A 23,253-nucleotide genomic window follows, 5' to 3' on the forward strand; every position below is an offset into this window, starting at 1 on the left:
CAGGTTGGGTGGGCAGCTGGCCCCCAAGACTGTCTCTCAGGGGGTACAAGCACCAGACCATCTAGGTCAGCACTGAGCCCCGGGACCTTGAGTTTGCCACGAGGCTTCCTCTACTCCCTTTGCCAGATCTTCCCAGTGCCCCGCAAGGAGACTCTCCCCACAGCCCTGGGTCCTGACCGGTGAGTGAAGGCCAGTGTTAATGGGGTCATAGAGGGAGAGAAAGTTCAAGAGAGAGCTAAGCAGCCCCACTCTCTTGCGTTCGAGGCCTGCCTTAGTCTGCGCAGGCTGCCATTAGAAATACCAGGCTGGGGGGCTTAAACAACAGGCATTCATTTTCACAGTTGTAGAAGCTGGGAAGTCCAAGATCAAGGTGCTGGGGGATTTCATTCTAAGCTTTCTTCCCCTGGCTTGAACATGGCTGCCATCTGCTGTGTGCTTATGCGGCCTTTCCTCGGTAAGTGTGCATGAACAGAGAGAGAAAGAGGGAGGGAGAAAGGGAAAGCCCTAGAGACACGAGGCCCCCAACTTATCCTAATGACCTCACCTCACCTAATCCTAATGACATCAAAAGGCCCCGTCTCCAAATACTATCACATTGGGGATTAGGGCTTCAACATATGAATTTAGGGGAGACACAGTCCATCACCCTGCCTTACATGATTTCCTAGAAGTGTAACCTTGGGCAAGTTACCTAATCGCTCTGTGACTCAATCTGTAAAATGGGGATGATGAATAGTATCGATATCATGAATGAATAAACAAATTAATAGCTATAAAACACTTAGAACAGACCGTGATAGCTGACCTCCAAGATGGTTCTCAATAATTCTTGCCTCCTGTTATTCATGCTCTCGTGGCTCCCCTCCCACACTGTGTCAGGTTTGGTCTGTGTGAGCAGTAGGACACAGTGGAAGTAGTAGTGTGTGATGTTGAGGTCATAAAAGTCATTGCCACGTCTGTCTTTCTTTTTTGGGTCACTCTCTAGCCACCGTGCAGTGAGCATGCTTACGCAGCCCTGTGGAGAGGTATGTTGCTGAGGAACTGAGGCTTCTCACCAAATTGCCAACCATATGAGTGGAGGTGGGTCCTCCAGCTCTAGTGAACTTTACGATGAACTGACTGCAGCTCCAGGCAACACCTTGACTGCACTCTCCTTAGGGACACTGAGCCGAACCACCCAGCTAAGCTGCTCTTGAATTTCTGACCCACAGAAACAGTGCGAGATGATAAATGTTTATTATTGTTATAAGCTGCTAAGTTGTGGGAAAAGCTGTGATACAGCAGTATTAGATAGCTAATACACAGACCATTGGGTTATCCATAGGTACTGTTCAGTAAATGCCAGCCAGTATTATTCCCCTGACTGTGAAAATATGAACAACAATATTTGTTGAGTGTCGTGTGCTAGATTCGTGCCATGTGGCTGGACAAATGGACTCCCACCTCTGCACCACCACTTTTCAGTAAGGGATAGTGTTGGGGGCGGTCACCCAAAACCTGAGACTCTCAGGGCTAGAAAGGCCCAGAGATATCATTACTCTAGCCAACTCTCCTTTCAGATGAGGAAGCTGAGACACAGATGGTAAGTAACTTTCCTAAGGTAACAGAGCTGACATGTAGAGGAGCCTAAACTTGTACTCCAATCCACTGGAGCCTGGAAAGCCTCTTGGATGTTGCTCTGTCCTCTCAGGGTTTATTGCATCTCAGTTTATAAAGCACTTTCCATAGTTTATTTCAGGAGCATCAATATAGAGCCCCCTCCAGACCCTATGTGCACCCCATGTCCCCTGGGGAAGTCCTTTTTTCTAAAGGCCACTCACTCCCGAGAGCCCGTGTAGCTGCCCTCACTAATCATCTGGACCTGGAGACAGAGGGAGGAGGCTTGTGGGGCTCCTGGCCCTGAGTGGTGAGTCCCAGGACGCTATGCTCCTCTTCCGTGGCATGTGGGCCAGGCCCAGGGGACTTTTCCCTGGCACCTGGGGCACTGCGTCATACCTCAGACCCCATGGACCTGTCTGTGCCAACTGCTTTGGCTTTAGCTCCTGGATCAAATGACCTATTGGTTTGATCCCATGATTTGGGATGATTCTTTGATCAGGATGACTTTGAGGCATGTGACAGGGATCTCAAACTATAAGGAAATAATACCTCCCTGACCCCTCTTTCTGAGGGTGCTGCAGTCACCACAGCGGCTCAAGGGGAAATCCAGAGGAAGAGACAGGACACCCCATCCTTTAAGGGAGGTCATGGGGGTTGGGAGGAGAACAGGACACACATGGAAAGAATCTGCTCTGTGATACACCAAATATTTAAGCAAGCCTAAGCTATGTGGAATTGAAAGGGGAGATGGCCGTTGCTTTCCTCTCCAGCATCACTGCCCCCAGGCTTGTGTCATCCATTCTGGGAAGAGCTCCTCTGAGAACCCTGCCACTGGGGAGGGGGAAGGACCCTTGGGGATTATCTCTTTCAGTTGCTCCATTTGGCAGATGAAGAAACTAAAGGTGGGTGTGGCTTGTTGGCATCACATTGCTGGTCTCTGGCAGACCTAGAGATGAGCCCAGGTGTCCGGGCCCCAGGCCAGGGTTTTCTCCCCCAACCAAGAGGCCTCAAGATCTCAGGTTTCTGAAAAGTCCCCTCTCCAGTGACGATCATAAAGAGCATAGACTTTGGGGTTAAATCGGCCTATTCCAGCTCTGCTTATACTAGCCATGGGACTTGGGGCACCTTCATACATTAATCTGTGCCTCAGTTTCCTCCTGTAAAATGGAGATAAGTATGACCTACTCAACATTTGTTGTGATGACTGAATGAAATAGTGCCAGGGTGCCCAGCCACTTGCAAGCATTAAATCAATCAAAAATTGTGTTGTAATTACAGTTACCTTCCATCTCTCCCTTTTCTTTGCCAGGCCCAGACCATTTTCCCTGCTGCTTTCCCTGCCCCCTATTTGACTGGGATCTTCTCGAGCACTAAAGCTCCTCCCATTCGTAACACAGACTTTGGGGGCAGTCCCAAATGAGAAATCTGTCCCTCCGCTGTGTGATGGTTCACAAGTCACTTAACCTCTCTGAACTTCAGTTCTTGATATGGCAAATGAGAATCACAATACCCAGAATCATTCTCTGACAAATCAGTGGTACAGAAGAATGGGAGGGAAGGCGATTCTTAGAGATTAAAGGAGATTGATGAGACAAAAACAACAAATGCCTTGTGTAAGACCTTATTTGGACAAACTGTAAAAAGACATTTGAGATAGTTAGTAACCTCTGAAAATGGTCTGGGATTTAGATAATATTAAGAAATTATTGTTATTTTTGCTAGGTATGATAATGGCATGGTGATTATGAAAAACAATCTTTATCAGTTAGTAATGCTTACTGAAGTATTTATGGGTAAAATGACTTGATGACTAAGATTGGCTTTAAAATATTCTTTTTAAAAAAATTTTATTGGGGAAGGGGAACAGGACTTTATTGGGGAACAAGTGTGTACTTCCAGGACTTTTTTCCAAGTCAAGTTGTTGTCGTTTCAGTCTTAGTTGTGGAGGGCGCAGCTCAGCTCCAGGTCCAGTTGCAGGGGGCAGAGCCCACCATCCCTTGAGGGACTCAAGGAGTTGAACCGGCAACCTTGTGGTTGAGAGCCCACTGGCTCATGTGAGAATCGAACCCACAGCCTTCGGAGTTATGAGCATGGAGCTCCAACCACCTGAGCCACCTGGCCAGTCCTAAAATATTCTTGAAGAAAGAAATGTCGGGGGGAGGGGAAAGGGGCGGTAGGGTTATAGATCAAATAAGATTGGGAAAATGTTAAGAATTAAAGCTGGGTTTGGTTACATGAATTTATTATACTATTCTCTCTACTTTTGTATGTTTGAAATTCTCATTAATAAACAATAAAAAGTATAAATGAGGAGACTTGTGGAAAGGGAAGCAGTAAAATGTAGTAGTTAAAAGCTCTGGGCTCAGATGCGACATTGATTTTCCAAATTAGTCTTTTCATCTGTCAGACCATAGTTTTATAGTATGTTCCAATAACGGTAATGATGCTGGTTTATAACTTTCTGCTGATGCTGGCTCTGTCCCTCACTGGCTGGGGGATTTTGATCAAGTGAATTCACCTCTCTGAGCCTCTGTAGCTCAGCTGCAAAACAGGGGAAATCATGAGTTATTTTGAGGACTGAATAAGAGGATGGATGGAAAGGGCTTCTTAGCACAATGCCTGGCATGCAAATAAGCACTCAATCAATTCTTCAGTGTTAGGAGCACAGGTTTAGGAATCAGGCTCCCTTAGATGTGAACCCCCGCTCGGCTCTGCCACTTGTGGCTGTGTGACTTTGGCCAAGCCATTAACTCTCTGAATCTCGTTTCCTCCTGGGAGAAATGAGGGTCATAATACCTCCCTTGCCGGACTGTTGTGGGGATTAAATGACAGGACATGTTTTGATGCCCAGCATGGCCCATGTGGGAATTTCCCTTCCCCACCCCTTGACTTTCAGCAGTGCAGGCCTTGCCAATTCCAGGCTGGAGTTGGTCCCACTGTCCATTTGCTTCGCTTTGGCACCTGGACTGCCAAGTGTGGCTGGAGAGTCAACAGACCCATGTGAATGGCTCCTCACAAATGGCAAATCTATGTTGGGAAAGCATCAGCAGGGCTCTTCTGCTCCCAGACAAGTTCTTCCACCCCTTTCTAGGGCACTTCCTCCTGTGTTTCACAATGGCTGGTCCAAACTTTTCCCACCACCCATTCATGCTACCCTTCCCCCGCCTCAGCCTTAGAAGTTGACCTTGACTCTCTTGACCGAGGTCATCTATATGAGCACCTTTCTCTCAACCTCCCAACACCTCTGATTCTTACCTTCACCTTTTCCTCTCTCCTCTCCATCTCAAAAGTTGAAGTGTCCCTCTCCTTCCCAAGGCTTTAGAATTTACTCCATCACCCCTCTCCCCAATCTTCCACTACTTTCTCTCCACTGACTGCACTCTCAGCTAAAAACTTAGTCAAGTACCTTGATCTCCCCTAAGCCTGACAGTGACCCTGCTGTTCCCTTGTTTAATTCACTTATTCACTTGTCCACTCATTTAAGAAACATTTGTTGGGTGCCTACCATGTACCAGGCACTGGCGGTACGGAGATGAATAGAGATCATCTTTGCCCTTAAAGCCTTCAAAGTTCAGAGGGACAGTCAGACTCGCAGATGAGAGAATGACAAGTGAGACATAAAGATGGATCTGTGCTCACTGCTGAGATTTACTGGTGTGCAGTGGGAGGAAGGGGGAGCCCAAGAATGGCTCTCACTTTCTGGTCTGCGCAAATGGGTGGATGGTAGTGCTGTTCCCTGAGGCATGAAACAAGGAAAAGGGAAGGAGGAGCTTGGTGTGGGGGAGACGGTGTGTTCTGTTTGGGGTATGACACGTCTGAGGTGCTGTTGGAATATCCCAGTAGACATCTCCAACAAGTCTTCAGTTTAAGGGAAAGAGTGGCCTGAACTAGAATTGGACATTTGAGGAGTGTTAGCCTGAGCGAGTTGGACTCATGAATGTATATTGAGTGCTCTCTGCTGCAAGTAACAGGATAATTACACGATGAGGATATTTGTTATGTCACATGTTAAATAGTGAAGAGGTGGGCAGTTCCAGGGGTGGGTCACCTGGCAGCGCAATGATGGAGTCAAGGACCCCAGTGCTTTCTCCAGTTCCTCTTTGTTTGCCCTTCTCAGGGAGCAGATTTCTTCCTAGACTTGTCCTCTCTTGATTGCAAGATGAAATGATGCCTACAACCCCATTCAAAGGCAACAATGAACTTTTCTTCTTGTACTTGACTTTTCATTAGGGAGGAAATCTTTTATCGTTTGGCAAAGGAGAATGGGATTATCATGACAGATATAAGGCTTTGTCTCTGGTGGCAGTGGAGAGGCCCACCTTCCTGGAGAAATGCTGCTTGAACAAAACGTCATGTGAGCAAGGAAGAGGGATGGCCTCTTCGATTTTTATCCTCTTGCAGCCCCTGGCGGGCCTGGCATTGTTGACCTATACAGTTCAGTAGAGACACGAGGAGCTTGGGCTCCTGAATCAAGCATATCTGGGATCCTGTCCTACAGCCACTTTTTGTGAGCAGTGTGACCTCATGCAAGTTATTTTATCTCTCTGTGCCTGAGTCTCCTCATCTGTGGAATGAGGATTGCGTTACTGTGATTTATAATAAGAAATATATATTTGGTCTTCGCCGATTTCTGGCTCACAGCTCCCTAAACACTTGTTATTTCCTAAGTGGTGAGAATGATGAAGGTGTCTTTTGTTATGTGATTGAGGTGACTGGAAGCACCCAAGGATGGGGACTGGCTGCCAGAAAAACCAACCACGTGATTAGAGGGTTGGAAATTTCAGTCCCATCTTCCCCTGATTCTGGGAAGGGAAGAGAGGCTGGAGGTTGAATCAGTCACCGATGGCCGATGATTTAATCAACCATACCTATGTCATGAAGTCTCCATAAAAACTCAAGGGGAGAGCTTCTAAGTTGGTGACCACGTGGTCCTCGGAGAATGGTGCCCCTGGAGAGGACAGGGAAGCTCCGTGCCCCTTCCCATGTCCATTATCCTGTGCATCTCTTCCATCTGGCTGCTCCTGAATTATATCCTTTTATAATAAATCCTTGATCTATTAAGTAAAATATTTCTCTGAGTTCTGTGAGCCATTTTAGCAAATTAATAGAACCCGAGGGGTGGGGGTCATGGGAACCTCCCATCTATATCCAGTCAGCCAGAAACACAGGTAAGAAGAGCCTGGGCTTTTGGCTGGTGTCTGAAGTGGAGGGCGGTCTTCTGGGACTGAGCCCTTTACCTGTGGAATCTGATGATATCACCTGGGTAGATAGCATCAGAATTGAATTGAATATTTGGACACCCTGCTGGGATCTGAGAATTGTTTGTTGGTATTGGGGGAATCCTCTGTTTCTCATACTGGAATTGGGTCTAAAGAACCCTTTTCAGGGATATAATAGTTCTTACACTGTTGAGATGATGAAATGAAATGATGCATACAAAGTGCTTAGCACAGTGTCTGGCACATAGTAAGTGCTCAGCAAACACTAACCATTAATATTTGGGGCGACCACCCTTTCCTTGAAATTCCCCAGCCCCGTGTGTTCTAGGCCCCCCTTCTCTTTCTCTGACTGGTCCCCCTCTTCTTTTCCCTCTTATTTCCTCCCCTTCCCAAGGCTGGCTTCTTACTCTCACTACTCAGTAGGTCTAGTCTCAGGGCTCTGACCATCAACTCCTTTCCAGACTGAGGCCATCAAACCTGCTCTCCTGCCATCTCTTTTCCATGAGGTCCTGGACACTCCTATATGTTCTATACCCTCGTAGGTACATCCTGAGGCCTGATGTCACTGCTCCCACTCTCATCCCCGCACCTTAGCCTGGTGGCCCTCTGTCCCTTTACATGAGATTCTACCTTAAAAGCAGTCATTGGAACTGCTGTAATGACTTCTACCTGTCAGCCTGGAAGATGTCCAGAGAGACATGGAGAAAAATTTAAATTGGTGCAGAGAGCAGAAGGCAGCATCTGATTAACTTCTAAGTGACTTGGTAGAGCTTAGTTATTTCTGTCTGTCTTTCTCCCGAGGCTGTGAGCATCTCAGGGCAGAGAAAAGGATTACTCATCTATCTGTCACCTTGGTGCCTGATGTGTAGTTAGTACTCAGAAAAATATCTCATGAATGTATAAGATTCCTGGCTTTGCCACTTACTTTTTTTGACTTTGACTAGTGTCCTTATTTGACCCCAATTGCAAAATCTATAAAATGAGGGGATTGGACTATGTTTTAAGGGAGCCCTTTCAGCATTAAAGTGACATTAGTGGCCAAGGGATGGGGGTCAGTCTAGACAGGGTGGGGATCTCAAAGTCGCCAGAAACATGCTGTGCTCAGGTCTGAGGCAGAGGGATGGGCTCAGAGAGAGGGGCTGCCCGGGATTCCAGAAGAGGGATGGACGTTATGGTCATTGAGGGGGCACTGACTATTAACCCCACAAATCCCAGTGGCCCATTCTCAGGGTCCCATCCCTGGCCCACCAGCCTGGTGTGGGAGGAGACTAATTTCTGGAGGAAACTCTGGGTACCCAGTCCTCCCCAAGTGTGCCCACGAACAGGCTGTTCTTGTTTACGACCCCCATCCCAGGGGAACAGCGATTGCTCATACGTACATGTGATTTGAGAGGCCGGTCTTGCAGGCCTGGAGGAAACTCAAGCCCCGCCAGCCGAGCTGGCACTGGAATGCTCAGCTGGTCCCCTCCTGGGGCTCATGTGACCGGGGTCCAGCTATAAATATCGGAGGGGCCTCAGACCAAGACAGAATTCGGGCGCCGACAGAAGAAGGCCAAGAGGCTCCAGGCGATTGTTTTGTGACAAAGGCAAGACCCCAAGTCTACTCAGACAGAAGCAGGTAAAGGAGGCAGCCAGGTGGGCCCCACACCTCCTGACAGTATGGATTATAAATCAAGCCTGATCCAAGATGGGAACCCCCTGGAGAACCTGGAGAAGCAGTTAATCTGTCCCATCTGCCTGGAGATGTTTACCAAGCCGGTGGTCATCTTGCCGTGTCAGCATAACCTCTGCCGGAAGTGTGCCAGTGACATCTTCCAGGTCAGTTCTGGGCATGGCCTCGTCCTGGGGGCCCAGGTGGCTACTCAGCTTTCCTGTGATGAAAGCTCATCTCTCTTAGCCCAGGGTTCTTCTAAGCCAGGCCGGTTCTTTCCCCTGCAAAGTCAACCCCTGCAAAGGCCACTGGACAGGGCTGAGGGCGGCTGGGGAGGCAGCTCTGGCTGCCCTTCCTTTTCCATGACGCATATTTCCCCTCCCCACCCTGCCTGCAGCTCTGCCACCAGCCATCTCTGCCCTGAGCACCGCAGTTGACTCTTCAATCAGGAGTCAAATGCCTCAAGTGATAAGTGAGGGAGGCAGGCAGAGAAGAGAGAGAAACCAGACCCCTGGGGCTAGAGCCAGCTCTCTGGTGGCAGGTGGCCCAGAGCTGCAGGAGGAGGGTGGCCGGGAGGCACTGGGCAGTGGAGGCATCTTCCCTTTCAGGCTGTTGCCTTTAATAGGGTTGGAGGGGCTTCATCTCCCTAAGAAAGGACTGAGAGTGGATGTCTTGGCTGGAAGGCAGTACTCAAGATTCCCCAGGAGCACTTTACAAAGTGTTCTGTCACTATTTTATCTATAAAGTAGCAGCCCTAGGAGTTGGCTCTGATTACAATGCCCATTTGATGAATAGGTAAACTGAGGTTTGGAGAGGTAAGGTTGCTTGCCCAGAGTCATTCGGAGAATAACTGTGACTCAAACCCAGGCCTGCTGACTCCCAAACCTGTTGATTGCTTCATTGCTTCCCAGGTGCTCCCTGTGTAAGCGATCTGCCTCTCCTCTCAGGGTAGGGGCTCCAGGTCATGTGGTTTGAAAAAAATGGTTGGAATAAGCAGGGGGAAGGATAATCGGAGATTAGCAAGGGCTGAGGAGGGAGCCCAGGCCTCATCTCTGCCTTTGCCACCCACAGGCCGCAAATCCCTACTGGACCAACCGGGGTGGCTCGGTGTCCATGTCTGGAGGCCGTTTCCGCTGCCCCTCCTGCCGCCATGAGGTGATCATGGATCGTCATGGAGTGTACGGCCTGCAGAGGAATCTGCTGGTGGAGAACATAATTGACATCTACAAGCAGGAGTGCTCAAGGTCAGTTTCTCCGGCTGCTGGGAGCCCATCCTTCCTCCCCAGCCATTCTGTGCCCAGCATCCCAGGCTTCTTTCTCCTTCCTTTGCTTGGGCTCCTGTCCCCTTAGTTGGACGAGTGACACTAGCCAGTCTCCTTCTTCCTTAGGCAGGAACAGAGGCTCACTCTGTCTTCCCACCCTGATTCTCCATGTGACTCAGTGAATGAGAAGGGCCCCAGACTGCCCTCCTGAAAAATACTGAGATAGGAACCAGGGGAAAGATGAGATATGAGAGGGAGAGAGAGGCGCTGGGGCCAGCTAAGTGGCCCTGATAAACAGAGAATGCGCCCAGTGAGAACATAGCCAGTTTTTCTATCGTGACTCCATAACTATGGTCCCATGTGCCAGGAGGCATAGTGCCAGGCACAGGGAACCTGCTGCTTCACAATAGTGCTATGGATCAGGCATGACTTTTATCATCCCCATTTCACAGATGAGGAAGCTAAGGCTCAGAGAGGTGAAGTCAATCACCCAAGTTTTCCCAGCTGGGAAGGGGAAGAGCTGGGAGTGGGCCCTGTCGATCGAGCTCCAGGACTCCAGGATTGTAGAGCAGCAGCTCCGTCTCAGGCAGTTTGAGTGGTAGAGTTTGTGTAGTGTTGGGCCTCCAATTGGAGAGAGACACAGCTACTAGGGAGAGCTTTACAAATCAGGACATCCTGACAAGACTTCCAGGGTGCTGACCTCACAGATCTTATAGTCCCAAACCATCACCGAGTGCCTGCCTGCAGGCACTGTCCTGACCAAAGAAAGGTGACAGACCAGTCCTAGTGAGAAAAAGCCCTGGCCTGGGGAACTGTGTTTGCTAGTCTGACTCTATTACTAATGTGCTGTAGGATCCTGGGTCAGTCTCTGGGCCTTCATTTCCGGTCTGCAGAGGGGACAGTAAGATTTATTATTGTGACTATCAAATAGGATTTTGATGGGAAGCATTAAAAATATCAAATATGTATTGGGTACCTACTGTGTGTAGTTACTGCACTAAGTATTTCCCATGCATTATCCCTTACAGTAATCCTATAAGACATTCTTACACAAGGAAATGGAGGCTCAGAGAGGGTCACAGGTTTGTCCAAGGCCACTCAGCTTTCAAGTGGTAAAATTGAAAAAGAAAACAAAACGAAGTGGTAAAACTGAGAGGGAGCCTTTCTGACTCCATGATGAACACTCCCAACTGCTGTTATGTCTCGGCTCAACAACTGCCAGGGCTCAACACTCCAAAAATGTAAATGCATTGTTGATCATTGTCATCATAATAAAATCAATATGGCACCAATATGTTAGCCCAGTTAGTGTCGACCTATAAAGACCATGTTGTGTTTGAACCCTTCAAAGCCTTCCTGCATAGCTGGATGACAATGATCGCCACCATGTTGAGGGTCTGCCCTGTGCCAGGCACGACACATTCCTTACAGACAACTCCTGCCATGATCCCAAGGGCCCTGGGAGGAATCCAAGGCTCAGAGAAGGGAATGCACTTGTCCAAGGCCACACAATGAATAAATGCAGAACAATCTGGATTCGAACCCAGATGTTAAACCCTGGGCTTGGGAGGTGCCTGCTATACTAGAGGCTGGGAAATCGGAGGTAGTGTAGACATAGTGTTGACTCTAAATGAGTATATAGTCTAGCTGGGGAGGTAAGACCTTGACCTCCCCTCTCCAAATTGAAACTCGGGTAGGAAGTGACCAAATTCCTGAGAAAATCGTAGATAACATGCCAGAGATCCTAAGTGGAGAGAGAGACAAAGGGAGAATGACATTCTAAGAATGTGTGTTTGGGAAGAAAGGGAAGGAAGAAATTGGACCCGGGAAAGAATCTCTGGACTAGACATCAAGGCTTTTCCTGGGCTGTTGGGCAGCCCTGAGCTGCCCATGCACCAGCTGTATGACTTAGGGCACACACACGGTTTCCTTCTCTGAGCCTTGGGGCACCCTCATGGTGTGCTTACTTATTTATTTTTCTCTACCTGTATTTAATGAGCACCTCTTCTGTGCCAAGCACTGTACACTGCAGATTGAAGAGTGAACAGAATAGGCAAGTTTCCCTGTTTTGATGGAGGTTACAGTCTGGTGGATTAAATATAGAATTCAATGGAGCCATGAGTATAAATTGCTTCACTCATAGCCCAGCCTGTAGAAACCAAGAGCTATGTGACTATAATTAGAGCAAATGAATTCTAGCCTCCCCTGCCCTGATTTGCTGGGCGACCTTGGGCACATCAATTCACCTTTCTGGAGCCCAGTTTCTTCTTGAAAATGTCTCTAGATCCGACTCTGGGATTCTACCACCCTTCCCATGTCCAGGCCAACTCTATCACCGGAGTTTGAGCCCTAGGATGTGGGGACAACCTTGGTGTCATTGGCTTTCCGGTCCTGGGTACCCAGAGGACATAAAGAAAGGATTAGGGACAGCCAGCCACTGAGAACTCAAGTCACAGACCTAGGGTGGAGCTGTGATTGTAGCCTGACCCATGACTTATGACTCTTCTCCACTTCAGTCGGCCTCTGCAGAAGGGCAGCAACCCAATGTGCAAGGAACACGAAGACGAGAAAATCAACATCTACTGTCTCACATGTGAGATGCCCACATGCTCCATGTGCAAGGTGTTTGGGGCCCACAAGGCCTGCGAGGTGGCCCCGTTGCAGAGTGTCTTCCAGGGACAAAAGGTACCAGCCCGAGCCGCTTTCAGTCCCAGCCAGGGCCTGCTGGGGCTGGCCTGATGATTCAGGATGCTGATTTGATCCCTGTAGATCTGCTGAGCTGGCCTTTCAGTAATGGTCCCTCGGGAGGGACTTCCCAGACCACAGGGACAGCAACCCTTGCCTTCCTCGGGGAGGTGGCTGAGCTCATGGGTTATACTTAGAGCCACTTGAGAGCACCTGGGTGTGGCCACAGGAGAGAGACTAGACCCCAGAGCCAGGCCACCAGGGGTCCTCTCAGACCATGACTTCTATGTCACAGTGTGCTTTGGGCCCCAGAGACCTCTTCCTGTGTTGCTTGCCTTTCCTCTTCAGATTCCTCTCCCCTGGAGAGGGCCCAGAATCCTCTCCCTGCACCCCTGGGCCTGTGGGAGACCCACTATCCTGTCACAGTACGCTGTGACCCCTCTTTCCATAGTCTTTCTTACCCACCTCCCAATCTTCTCTTGAGTTCTCTTTCTTTTAGAACACCCAATTCTATTTCTTTTCTTCATTCTTTCTTTCCTAGAAACAAGCCCCTCTTGTGCCAGTACCTTGCTGTGTGTATTTTGGGCAGCTCACTTTCCCTCTCTGGGTATCATCCATAAAATAAGAGAAAGAGTATCTCTAATATTCTCTGCTCTGGACCCGAGCCGCACCTCAGAAAAAGGGGCCAGACAGCTACTGGAGGTTCTTTCTAGCAGAGAGGGAAGTGAGGGTACCATTTTGCTGCCCACTCCTGAAAGGGCAGACCCTGAGACTATTTCTGTCTCTCCTCTCCTGATCCCCGACCCCTTCCTCCCATCTAGACTGAACTGAGTAACTGTATCTCCATGCTGGTGGCTGGGAATGACCGCGTGCAGACCATTGTCACTCAGCTAGAGGACTCCTGTCGAGTGACTAAGGTGAGGAGACAAAAGAGCTCTGCCCAGGGGTGGGGTGGGGTGGGGCGATGTGAAGTCTCCTGTGCAGCCTGGTCCCTGGGTTGCAGGCTCACTCATGGGTTGTGACTAAAGGGTGAGGTCTGGGGCCGGGGGTGTTCCAGCAGAGATGGTTGGGAGAGACTGACTAATCCATTAATCCACTCATTGAACAAATGCTGCTTCAGCACAGCTGTGTGTCAGGCCCTGCCAAAGGTACTGGGGATGGGATGGTGAATAAGACAGACCCAGTCCCTGATCTCAGGGTGAGTCCCACCAGTAATAACCAACATATATATATATATATATGTATGTATATATATATATGTGTATATATATACACACACACACACACACACACATATATATATATTTATTTATTTATTTATTTAGCACAGGTAGTTTTTTAGAGCATTGTTCTCTGGTGTGCTGTAGACCAAGGCTTCAAACTTTAAAGTGCATACAAATCACCTTTGGGTATTCTTAAAATTCAAGTTCTGATTCAGTAGGTCTGGAATAAGGCATGAGATTCCGCATTTCTAACAAGCTGTCAGGGTTTGCCCAAGTTGCTGGTCCATGGACCACACTTTAAATAGCAAGACAGTAGAGGCAGAAGGAAACTTTTCTATGTCTGCAAAACTATCCAGGATTTTCTATCTCCACTTCAGGGTGGGACATGGAGATGAGATGGGGGGAAGGGATCATTATATTGCTGGTGGACAAAGAGTTATGTGAAGATAGATTCCAAGGAAGGAGGGCACCTTGTTACCACCCATGAGGGGCTTCCAAACTGATACAGGTAATGAGAACCCCCAGTCTGATGGGATGCTAATTATACACATTTTACAGGTAAGGAAACTAAAATGTGACATCTACCGTGTTTCCCTGAAAATAAGACCTAGCTGGACAATCAGCTCTAATGCGTCTTTTGGAGCAAAAATTAATATAAGACCCAGTATTATATTATATTATATTATATTATATTATATTATATTATATTATATTATACCCGGTCTTAGAGTAAAATAAGACCAGGTGTTATATTAATTTTTGTTCCAAAAGATGCATTAGAGCTGATGGTCCGGCTAGGTCTTATTTTTAGGGAAACATGGTATTTTGGAGAGAAGGGAGGCTCAATGAGGCGGCCACTAAGGGAGCTGCTTCTCCATCTATGCTAGGACCAAATGATGCACAGCTTCTTGAATCCAGTCTTGGTCCTAAGATGGGGGGAGGAGTGTGACTTGGGGGCACATAGGAGGCCCAGAATATATATTATCCCATTTGACCCTCGGGTCTCTATTTTTGAGGAAGAGGGTTGCTTTCTCCATGATGTCAGACTCCAAAAGTGTACTAAGTAGTTATGAATCCTTAGCGAGTGTTAAGCCTTCATTTCATCTTCTGTAAAATGGGGATGTTGTGAGACCTCTTCCAGCTCTAGATTCTTTGTTCTTAGCACACCCATCCTAGGAAGGAAGTGTTGGGGATAGGGAGGAGGACCCCAAATATATGACCAAGCTATCTGTCCCTAGGAGAATAGTCATCGGGTGAAGGAAGAGCTGAGTCAGAAGTTTGATGTGCTGTATGCCATCCTGGATGAGAAGAAGAGTGAGTTGCTACAGCGGATCACACAGGAGCAGGAGGAAAAGCTCAGCTTCACTGAGGCCCTCATCCAGCAATACCGGGAGCAACTGGACAAGTCCACTAAGCTGGTGGAGACAGCCATCCAGTCTCTGGACGAGCCTGGCGGAGCCATCTTCCTCTTGGTGAGCAGGACTGGGAAGGTCACTTCAAATCGACAGCTCTGTCTAAGGTTCAAGTGGTCCTCCCTCACTGACCACCCTTGTGCCCTTGGGCAAGTCATTGAAACCTCCCTGAGGCTCAGTTTTCTCATCTGTAAAATGGGCATGTAACAATTCTTACCTAAACCTAGAAACTATATGAATTGAGCACCTCTGTAGGTCACCATTGAGGTGGAGACACAGAGAGGGGCGAGACACAGCCCTGCCCTGGCAGGGCTTGTTGGGGGAGACAGAAAAGGATGAACTTTAAGATTCCACAGATCGGTTCAATAAAAATGTCCTGAGCACCAACTGTGGGCCAGGATTTCTGCTGGACATCAGATGCAAAAAAGTGATTATGTTAAGATTCTCATCTTGGAGAGTTCAGAGTTTAAGCTTCCTGCCAGGACAATGGGAGGGGCCTAGGGTGGTGACTAAGACGTGTACAGACCATGGACCGAGGGAAAAGATCCAAGTTCTGCTCAGCTCAGCGTGGGGAGCAGGTTACAACTGGCCAAGGCACCACACCAAGTGCCCGCCTGCAGCACCCCGTCATTAGTTGTGCTGATTTCCTGGGGCTGCCCCTCACGTACTCCTAACCCTTTGCTTTCTCTCCCCCCACAGAGTGCCAAGCAACTCATCAAAAGGTCAGTGTCTCCCAGGGCTGTGATCCAAGGCCGTCGCTCCCACCAGGGCCTCTGTCTAGTGGGTCTCCTTCTCTGCATTCGGGCTGCTGGGAGGGTCTCAGCTCAGGCTGGATTTCCTGACCTTCGCATCTCCTGTTTCCTTGGACCATCCATTGTACTTGTGACTGGAGAGGAAATACTCTGCCCCTCCAGAGGGAGACTCTAGGGGCGAGGCCTGGGTGGGGGCAGTGCACTGGTGTTAGCTGGAGCTAAGATAGCTGCTCCCTGCACTGAGCCCCAGAGATCTCACCCTGCCCTTCTCCGTCTCTCTCTCTCCTGCCCCCACAGCATTGTGGAAGCATCCAAGGGTTGCCAGCTGGGGAAGACAGAGCAGGGCTTTGAAAACATGGACTACTTTACTTTGGACTTAGAGTACATAGCAGACACCCTGAGGGCCATCGACTTTGGGACAGGTAAAGCCGGTGGTGGTGCCACTTGTCTGTTTCCCCACTTTACCCCGGAAATGGGTTTCCCTCCCACTGAGCCAGGTGTGGAGGCAGATATACTAGCAAAAATGCCCAGATAGCAGTCATACGCATACAGCCAACTTCTGAGCCCAGAGCCTAGTACAGTGCCTGCTACATAACTGTTGCTCAATAAATTACGTGTTTCTCCACTGAAGGGAGGCGTCTGGGGGCAGTAGGAAAAGCACGGTGTCTAGAGTCCGGCATATCTAAGTTAGAATCCCAGATCTGCCACTTGTTATCTGTGTGACCGTTGGTGAGTCCCTCCACCTTTCAGAACTTCATTTTCTAACTTTAAAAATTTGGTTAAAAGTGGGCCAGTAATAGTGACCACCTCACGGTTTTGTTGCAACAACTAAGGTATTGATACAGAAGAGTTTGTAAAGTACTAGGCACATACTAGTTAGTGCTCAAAGCTAGTCTTAGCTTCAGCTTTTTTTTTTTTTTTTTAAAGATTTTATTGGGGAAGGAGAACAGGACTTTATTGGGGAACAGTGTGTACTTCCAGGACTTTTTTCCAAGTCAAGTTGTCCTTTCAATCTTAGTTGTGGAGGGTGCCGTTCAGCTTCAAGTTGTTGTCCTTTCAGTCTTAGTAGTGGAGGGCGCAGCTCAGCTCCAGGTCCAGTTGCCGTTGCTAGTTGCCGGGGCCGCACCCCACCATCCCTTGTGGGAGTCGAACTGGCAACCTTGTGGTTGAGAGGACACACTCCAACCGAGCCATCCGGGAGCTCAGCGGCAGCTCAGCTCAAGGTGCTGTGTTCAATCTTAGTTGCAGGGGGCTCAGCCCACCATCCCTTGAGGGACTCGAAGAGTTGAACCAGCAACCTTGTGGTTAAGAGCCCACTGGCCCATGTGGGAATCGAACCCACAGCCTTCGGAGTTAGGAGCGAGGAGCTCCAACCCCCTGAGCCACCGGGCTGCCCAGCTTCAGCTTCTTAATGTGATCATCTGGATACTCAGGAACCTTAATTTGTCTATACCACATCCTCATTTCTGTTTATAATTACTTTTCCATAGAGTACTTATAATAATTGTAACAATGTAACCAAAACAATAATAAGGAGGAAATATTAAGGGAAAATGAGGAGACTGGGTGAAGAGCAAAGATGTTAATAATTTGCTCAAGGTCACAGTTGAAAGGTAGCTATTTAGCAACAGAGAAAGAGAGGGTGGGTCCAGTTTTGCACTGTCCTGATAGGTGTTGCTCCAATGACGAGGACAGAGAGAGAAAGGTGTGCAGGAACAGGGGAGAACTGTAAATGGGCTGGCATGAGACAGAGAAAAGCTTCGTGACCCCTGTTTTTGTCGGCTGTCCCGCAAGCTTGCAGAATCTAGTGTTACATCTATTCTCTGAGCCGCAGATGTACCCCACTGGTGGGTGAGGACAACATGCGTCCCAAAGCCGAGATGCCAGCAGACTTGGGTACAGCCGTTGCTGTACATCACCTGCTCCACGGTTACCCTCCCAAAGCTAAGATAGTCTAGAGGGGATCGTACTGTGTGAACAGTATGACTCGGTGAAGACCAGCACTGCCTTCTGTAATCTCCCTCAGCCTCAGTTTCCTCATAGGAAAACGGTGAGAGAACCAACAGCTACCATTTATCGAGCACTTTCTATGTCCCAGGCACTAAACCCTTGACATAAATTCTATCATTTAAGACAACTTCAAGAGGTAGTTTCTGTTGTCATCTCCATTGTGTACTTGGGGAAATAAAGCCAAGGGAGGCTGAGAGGTCTGCGTGAGGCCACGTAGCTAGCAGAGCCCTCGCTGATGCCACTGAAGGCCATCTGGCTCCCAAGACTCTTGTGAGGATTGTATGAGACAATGTGTGTCTGGTGCTTAGCACACTTGGTACATAGTAAGTCCTCAGCAAACGCTGCGATGAGTAGTTAATTGCGATCATGATTAAACAACAGCAACAGAACTCCCTGGGTTATGCACAGATCCCAGCTAGATGGCTGGAATTTGGGCTATCATTTTGGAGGCATGAATTCTTTCAAGCCTCTCCCCAGACACTCCCGACACATGCTCTGACTCTGTGGCGACTCCCTCGGGGGCCCCAAAGGATTAAGAAGGCCACTTGGGAGAGGGAGTGGGTGACACGTTCCCTGTTAGCAGAACTGGAAGGTGATATCCCAGGAGGTGAAGTAAGGGCACAGGTTGCAGCTCAGTCATGGTCTGTCTGGGGCTCAGCTTCAGAGAGCTAAGGAGCAGGTGGCCCCAGAAGTGCACCCCACCCCTCTGTGGGCTGAGGAGAGGCAAAGTCGGCAGGAAGTGCTAGGCAAGCACATTTCAAAGGCTGGGCAAATTCCTTCAAGACAGGAGTCTGGTCCCTGAGAATCCAGGCGTCCTTGTCCCATCTCCACAGGTGGCAGTTGTCTATTGAGAGGTAGGCAGACGCATGTGTGCCTCTCAAAGTCCCCTCTGGTCACAGGCAGATCCGATGATAGGTGCTACTGCTGCTACTGGGGAAAAAAGAGCCTCTTGAACGTCTCTCCCTTGGGGGGAGGGGCGGGTGGAAGGAAAGGGAGGGCTGAAGAAGGAGGAAGCCCACTTCTGTACAGCTTGGGTTTGACAAGCCCATCACCTCCTGGGCGAGTGATGTCCCTGCATGGCCGGTGGACTCGGCTGCGCGTTGGAGTATTTGGATCAGAGCTGTCTCCAGCCTGGTTCCCCTTTGAGCAGCTCCTTGGAGAAACCGGCCCATCCTAATACTATTGTTCTTTGTCACACACAGATGAGGAAGAAGAAGAGTTCATTGAAGAAGATCAGGAAGAGGAAGAGTCCACAGAGGGGAAGGAAGAAGGTAAGAAATCCGTCTACCTCCATGCTTTCATTCGTTCATTCATTCATTCAACATGAGGAGATGCTGCCGATGTGCAAAGGACATTGGGGGGGGTGCCAGTATGTGATGTTGTTCCCAATATGTGTTCTAAACCTTTTAAGGGTAAACACCTGCTCCCTTTACCTTTAGAGAAAAAAACAATCCAAACTATTCGTGATCAAAAGCTCCCATTTTATATCTAAATGACCTTCCTATATGGAAAGTAATACAAGGTAACAGAAATAAAAGACATGACACTCATGAGCCAGGCTTGGTCCACTGAGGTGTTTTGTTTGGCCAGCACAATGTTTAAATTTTTAGAAATTAGTTTCCAACATTTTTTTTAAGTTAGAGTTTTTGAAGGATTTTTTTTTAATTTATGGGGGTGACAATTGTTAGTAAAATTACATAGATTTCAGGTGTACAATTCTGTATTACATCATCTATAAATCCCATTGTGTGTTCACCACCCAGAGTCAGTTCTCCTTCCATCACCATATATTTGATCCCCCTTACAGGATTTTTTTTTAAAAAGGAGATTTCAACTAAGAATCTGGATTTCCACCTTCTTGTGAAAATTTGGAACGAGCTAACAATGCTGTTTGCCCTTCTTGCTCGTCCCAGAGAGCTGGTGCTGGGCAGTGGCTGCCCCTTTTGGATGGGACATGTACTTGCCCGTGTGCCCAGACCCACCACTGTCAGCCTGCCTGCTTTCCTCATTCACGTCATCTGCTGCCCCTGTCGGCATCTGAGTTTGCCAACCTGCCAGAGTATAGTTAAGAGTTCTGAATTGCAGCTTTATCACAGACTGTTGTTATGATCTGGAGTAGTTCACTTTTCTGAATCTTGGGCTCCTTACCTATGCATGGGGGCAAAATAGTACTGACCACAAAAGTTTATGGTGGAGAGGAAATTAAATAACCACTTAACACAGTGTCTGGCACTAGGAAGGACTTGGTTGCTAATTAGCACATGTTTCCTAATGCTATTATTTTTCAAGGCAAGTTATTATTGGAACTAAATTCCAATCCTGAAATATACAGAGTGGACTTTTGGAGTTGTGTGTTGGATGTGCAATCCATAGTGCTGTGGCAACTAAATTCTATGTTGGTTTGAAAGGAAGCAGCCTGGCAGGAATTGGGACTTGATCATTGTGTCACTGCTGCTGGGGATGCACTGGATCCCTGAGGCCCTCACCTTTTGCTTCTTTGTCTTTGTTTTCTTTTCCAGGACACCAGTAAGAAGCCGGATGAGGAAGAGACTCTCTAGATGCAGAGAGACTGGGGAGGGTGGGGATGGGCCCAGCTGCCTCGGTGACAGGCCCAGGGTGGGAGGGGTCGGGGCCCCTGGAGGGGCAATGGGAGGTGTGTCTTCTCTTTGCTCAGAGAGCAGGGACTAGGAGTAGGGCCCCCACCGCTGTGTCCAGCAGTCACTGAAACAGAGTTGGAAAAATGCTTGAAACAACCACACAGGACACTTTTCTACGTTGGTGCAAAATGGAATATTTTGTACATTTTTAAAATGTGATTTTTGTATATACTTGTATATGTATGCCATTTTGGTGCTTTTTGTAAAGGAACTTTTGTATGATAATGCCCGGTCATTGTGTGACTGGAGATTGTTAGACAGAGGGGAAGGAAGCCAGGTTGGTCGAGCTGCCCACTTGCTTTCCTCACTGGGAGGGCTGGGTAGCCCTCACAAGCCTGGAAGGGGTAATGTACTGTATTTCAATGCCCATCCCTGACATAGGGGATAGCAACCGAGTTTGTGTTATATGTTGTTTTAATAAATGCACAGCGCTCTCTTCCTGTTATTACCAAAGGAGTTGGGGTTTCATTCAGCCTTTTTTTTTCTGAAGAGTTCAGGGTGGCTGGACAGTGGCCTGATAGGAAGTGTGTGACAGGAGGGAGACAGTAGGTAATGGCAAGGCTGGGTTTCTGTCCCACCAAAGAAGGACCTCTTTAAACCAGCATTTCCCAATGAGCGCTCCATGGAAACCTGGCCCTGAGATGATCTTCAAGACACAGGTTTAATGCCCCTGGTTCTTTGGTTCTCCAGAAAACAGAGCCTGAGGCAAAGCCTAAATGTTTTAATCGAGGTACAACCCCAGGGCAGCCAAGGTGAAGAAAAGTAAAAGCGAGGCAGAAAAGGAGGGAAGCCAATAGAAAGTGTAGCATTATTGAGCTGGCCACAGCTTCACCAGACACCCGGCTGCTTGCTCAGTCATGTGAGGTGTTTCTAGCATGTCATAAAGAACACAACTGATTCAAAGCAGTCAGTTCATCAGAGGGAAGAAGGGAGAGAATTTTGTCTGTTGGCTCCTTTTATCTCTTATCTCAGGATTGAGGTTTGTCTCCCAGGGCTTTAATTCCCTTGCATTTCCAGGTTGTATCACATGGCCTCTTTCGGGCAGCTGCTGGGGAAGCTAAGCTAGATGGCACAAAATTAATTGACTCTGCAGGTGGTCGGAGGAATAGAGCTTCCGTGGTCCAGTTGGGTTGGGCATGGATGTTGGATCTGCTGCTGCCCCCTCTGCAGTGGGCACAGTGTAGGCTCTGCTGGAGCCCAGACTTACTCCTGGGAAGGCCAAGACATCCATCAAGTGCGAGGGGATGAGGCGATAACCAAGGCCAAAGTAGCACCAAGGCTTTCCATGAACCAGGGGCCAGGGGGCTGGGAGAGAGATGAAGCTGAGTAAATTGGAGATGGTGCATTAATTGGGTGTGAGACGCCTTGGACCTGTAAATTTAAGGAACACTGCAGAGTCTGTCCCACCTTTTTGACATTCAGAACACAGTAGCAAGTTAAGGGCTCTGAGAAATCCTACCATAAAGAAAGCTATTTAACTTCAGACAATGACTGGTCCTTCAAATTTATGGTGTTTGGAATACTGCCTGATACATGACATCTTAATACGTGACGTCTTCTAGAACAACTGGAGTTCTGTAAAACAACTCACTTTATGAAAGTGCTTTAAACCCTCACACCTCTCTGCCCATTTTCACTTCTGGGAGTTTTTCCAAGGCTAACTCAGTCCCTAACCTTGAATTTCAAGGAGTCAGATTTTGCTGTCATTTCTATTCTTTTCTCAAGTTCTGAAGCATTGGAAAAAAGCATTTGTACACAAGTGTACAAAACTAGTTGTAGAGTTTAATAAATCATTGTAAAATGAAATCTTGTGCTGTTACCATGCAGGTCAAAAAAAGGGACATTCCCAGCCCCCAGAAGCCCTCCAGGTAACCCCCTCCCATCATAACTCCTCCTTCCGCATGTGGCTTCCGCATGAGCCACAATCCTGTCCTTTTAAATAATAACACACTTGGTTTTCTTTATAGTTTTATCTTCTAAACTATCATCCCATAGAAAAATGAAGGAATTTGAGGCCAGAAAGCAAGAGGCTTTTATCACCTTCAAATCACAAGAATCAGTATTACGAATCTAGCTACATTCTATCTCCAGATTTCTCCAGGTTACTGATTCCATCAGAGACAGGCATGTCCATCTACTATCTGTCAGTTAGCAGAGGGAGGAGGGTAGTCAAGATTCTGTAGTCAATTAAAATGTAAATTCCAGGAAGATATCTGTTAATTGCAAACAAGAGGATCTCTACTTTGCTACGTGAAAGGCTCTGCCTGTCTTTGCAAACCAGAACACAAAAGGGTGGTATGAAGAGTGCTTGATCAGGGGGCCGGCCCATGGGCTCAGGCGGTTGCAGCTCCGTGCTCCTAACTCCAAAGGCTGCTGGTTCGATTCCCACATGGGCCAGTGGGCTCTCAACCACAAGGTTGTCGGTTCAACTCCTTGAGTCCCGCAAGGGATGGTGGGCAGTGCCTCCTGCAACTAAGATTGAACACGGCACCTTGAGCTGAACTGCCACTGAGCTTCCTGATGGCTCAGTTGGCTGGAGCGTGTCCTCTCAACCGCAAGGTTGCTGGTTGGACTCCCACAAGGAATGGTGGACTTCGGGCTGCGCCCCCTGCAACTAACAAAGGCAACTGGACCTGGAGCTGAGCTGCGCCCTCCACAACTAAGATTGAAAAGACAACTTCACTTGGAAAAAGTCCTGGAAGCACACCAAATAAAGTCCCCTTCCCCAATAAAATCTTTTTTTAAAAAAACAAGCTTCCTTTAAGATCGTGCTGCATGGGGCA

The 23,253-nt window shown here is 48.2% G+C and overlaps 1 protein-coding gene across 4 annotated transcripts; it reads left to right on the top strand.

Annotated features, from left to right (window-relative positions):
- The first annotated feature begins 6,413 nt into the window (after window positions 1–6,413).
- On the top strand, window positions 6,414–22,267 carry TRIM63 (tripartite motif containing 63). 4 transcript variants are annotated; one of them, XM_081055527.1, is made up of 9 exons: window positions 6,414–8,636; window positions 9,541–9,713; window positions 12,248–12,416; window positions 13,238–13,333; window positions 14,878–15,111; window positions 15,751–15,773; window positions 16,101–16,225; window positions 19,016–19,084; window positions 20,333–22,267. In XM_081055527.1, exons 1-9 carry the CDS (start codon window positions 8,478–8,480, stop codon window positions 20,341–20,343), a joined length of 1,059 nt encoding a protein of 352 aa, XP_080911653.1. In that variant the 5' UTR covers window positions 6,414–8,477; the 3' UTR covers window positions 20,344–22,267. The 4 variants fall into 4 exon arrangements, with proteins under 4 accessions (XP_080911653.1, XP_080911654.1, XP_080911656.1 ...); XM_081055528.1 differs by lacking the exon at window positions 6,414–8,636 and adding an exon at window positions 9,000–9,417; XM_081055530.1 differs by lacking the exon at window positions 6,414–8,636 and adding an exon at window positions 9,018–9,391.
- Window positions 22,268–23,253: the final 986 nt, after the last annotated feature.

Source organism: Rhinolophus hipposideros, assembly GCF_964194185.1.
Source record: "Rhinolophus hipposideros genome assembly, chromosome: 8".
NCBI classification, from domain to species: domain Eukaryota; kingdom Metazoa; phylum Chordata; class Mammalia; order Chiroptera; family Rhinolophidae; genus Rhinolophus; species Rhinolophus hipposideros.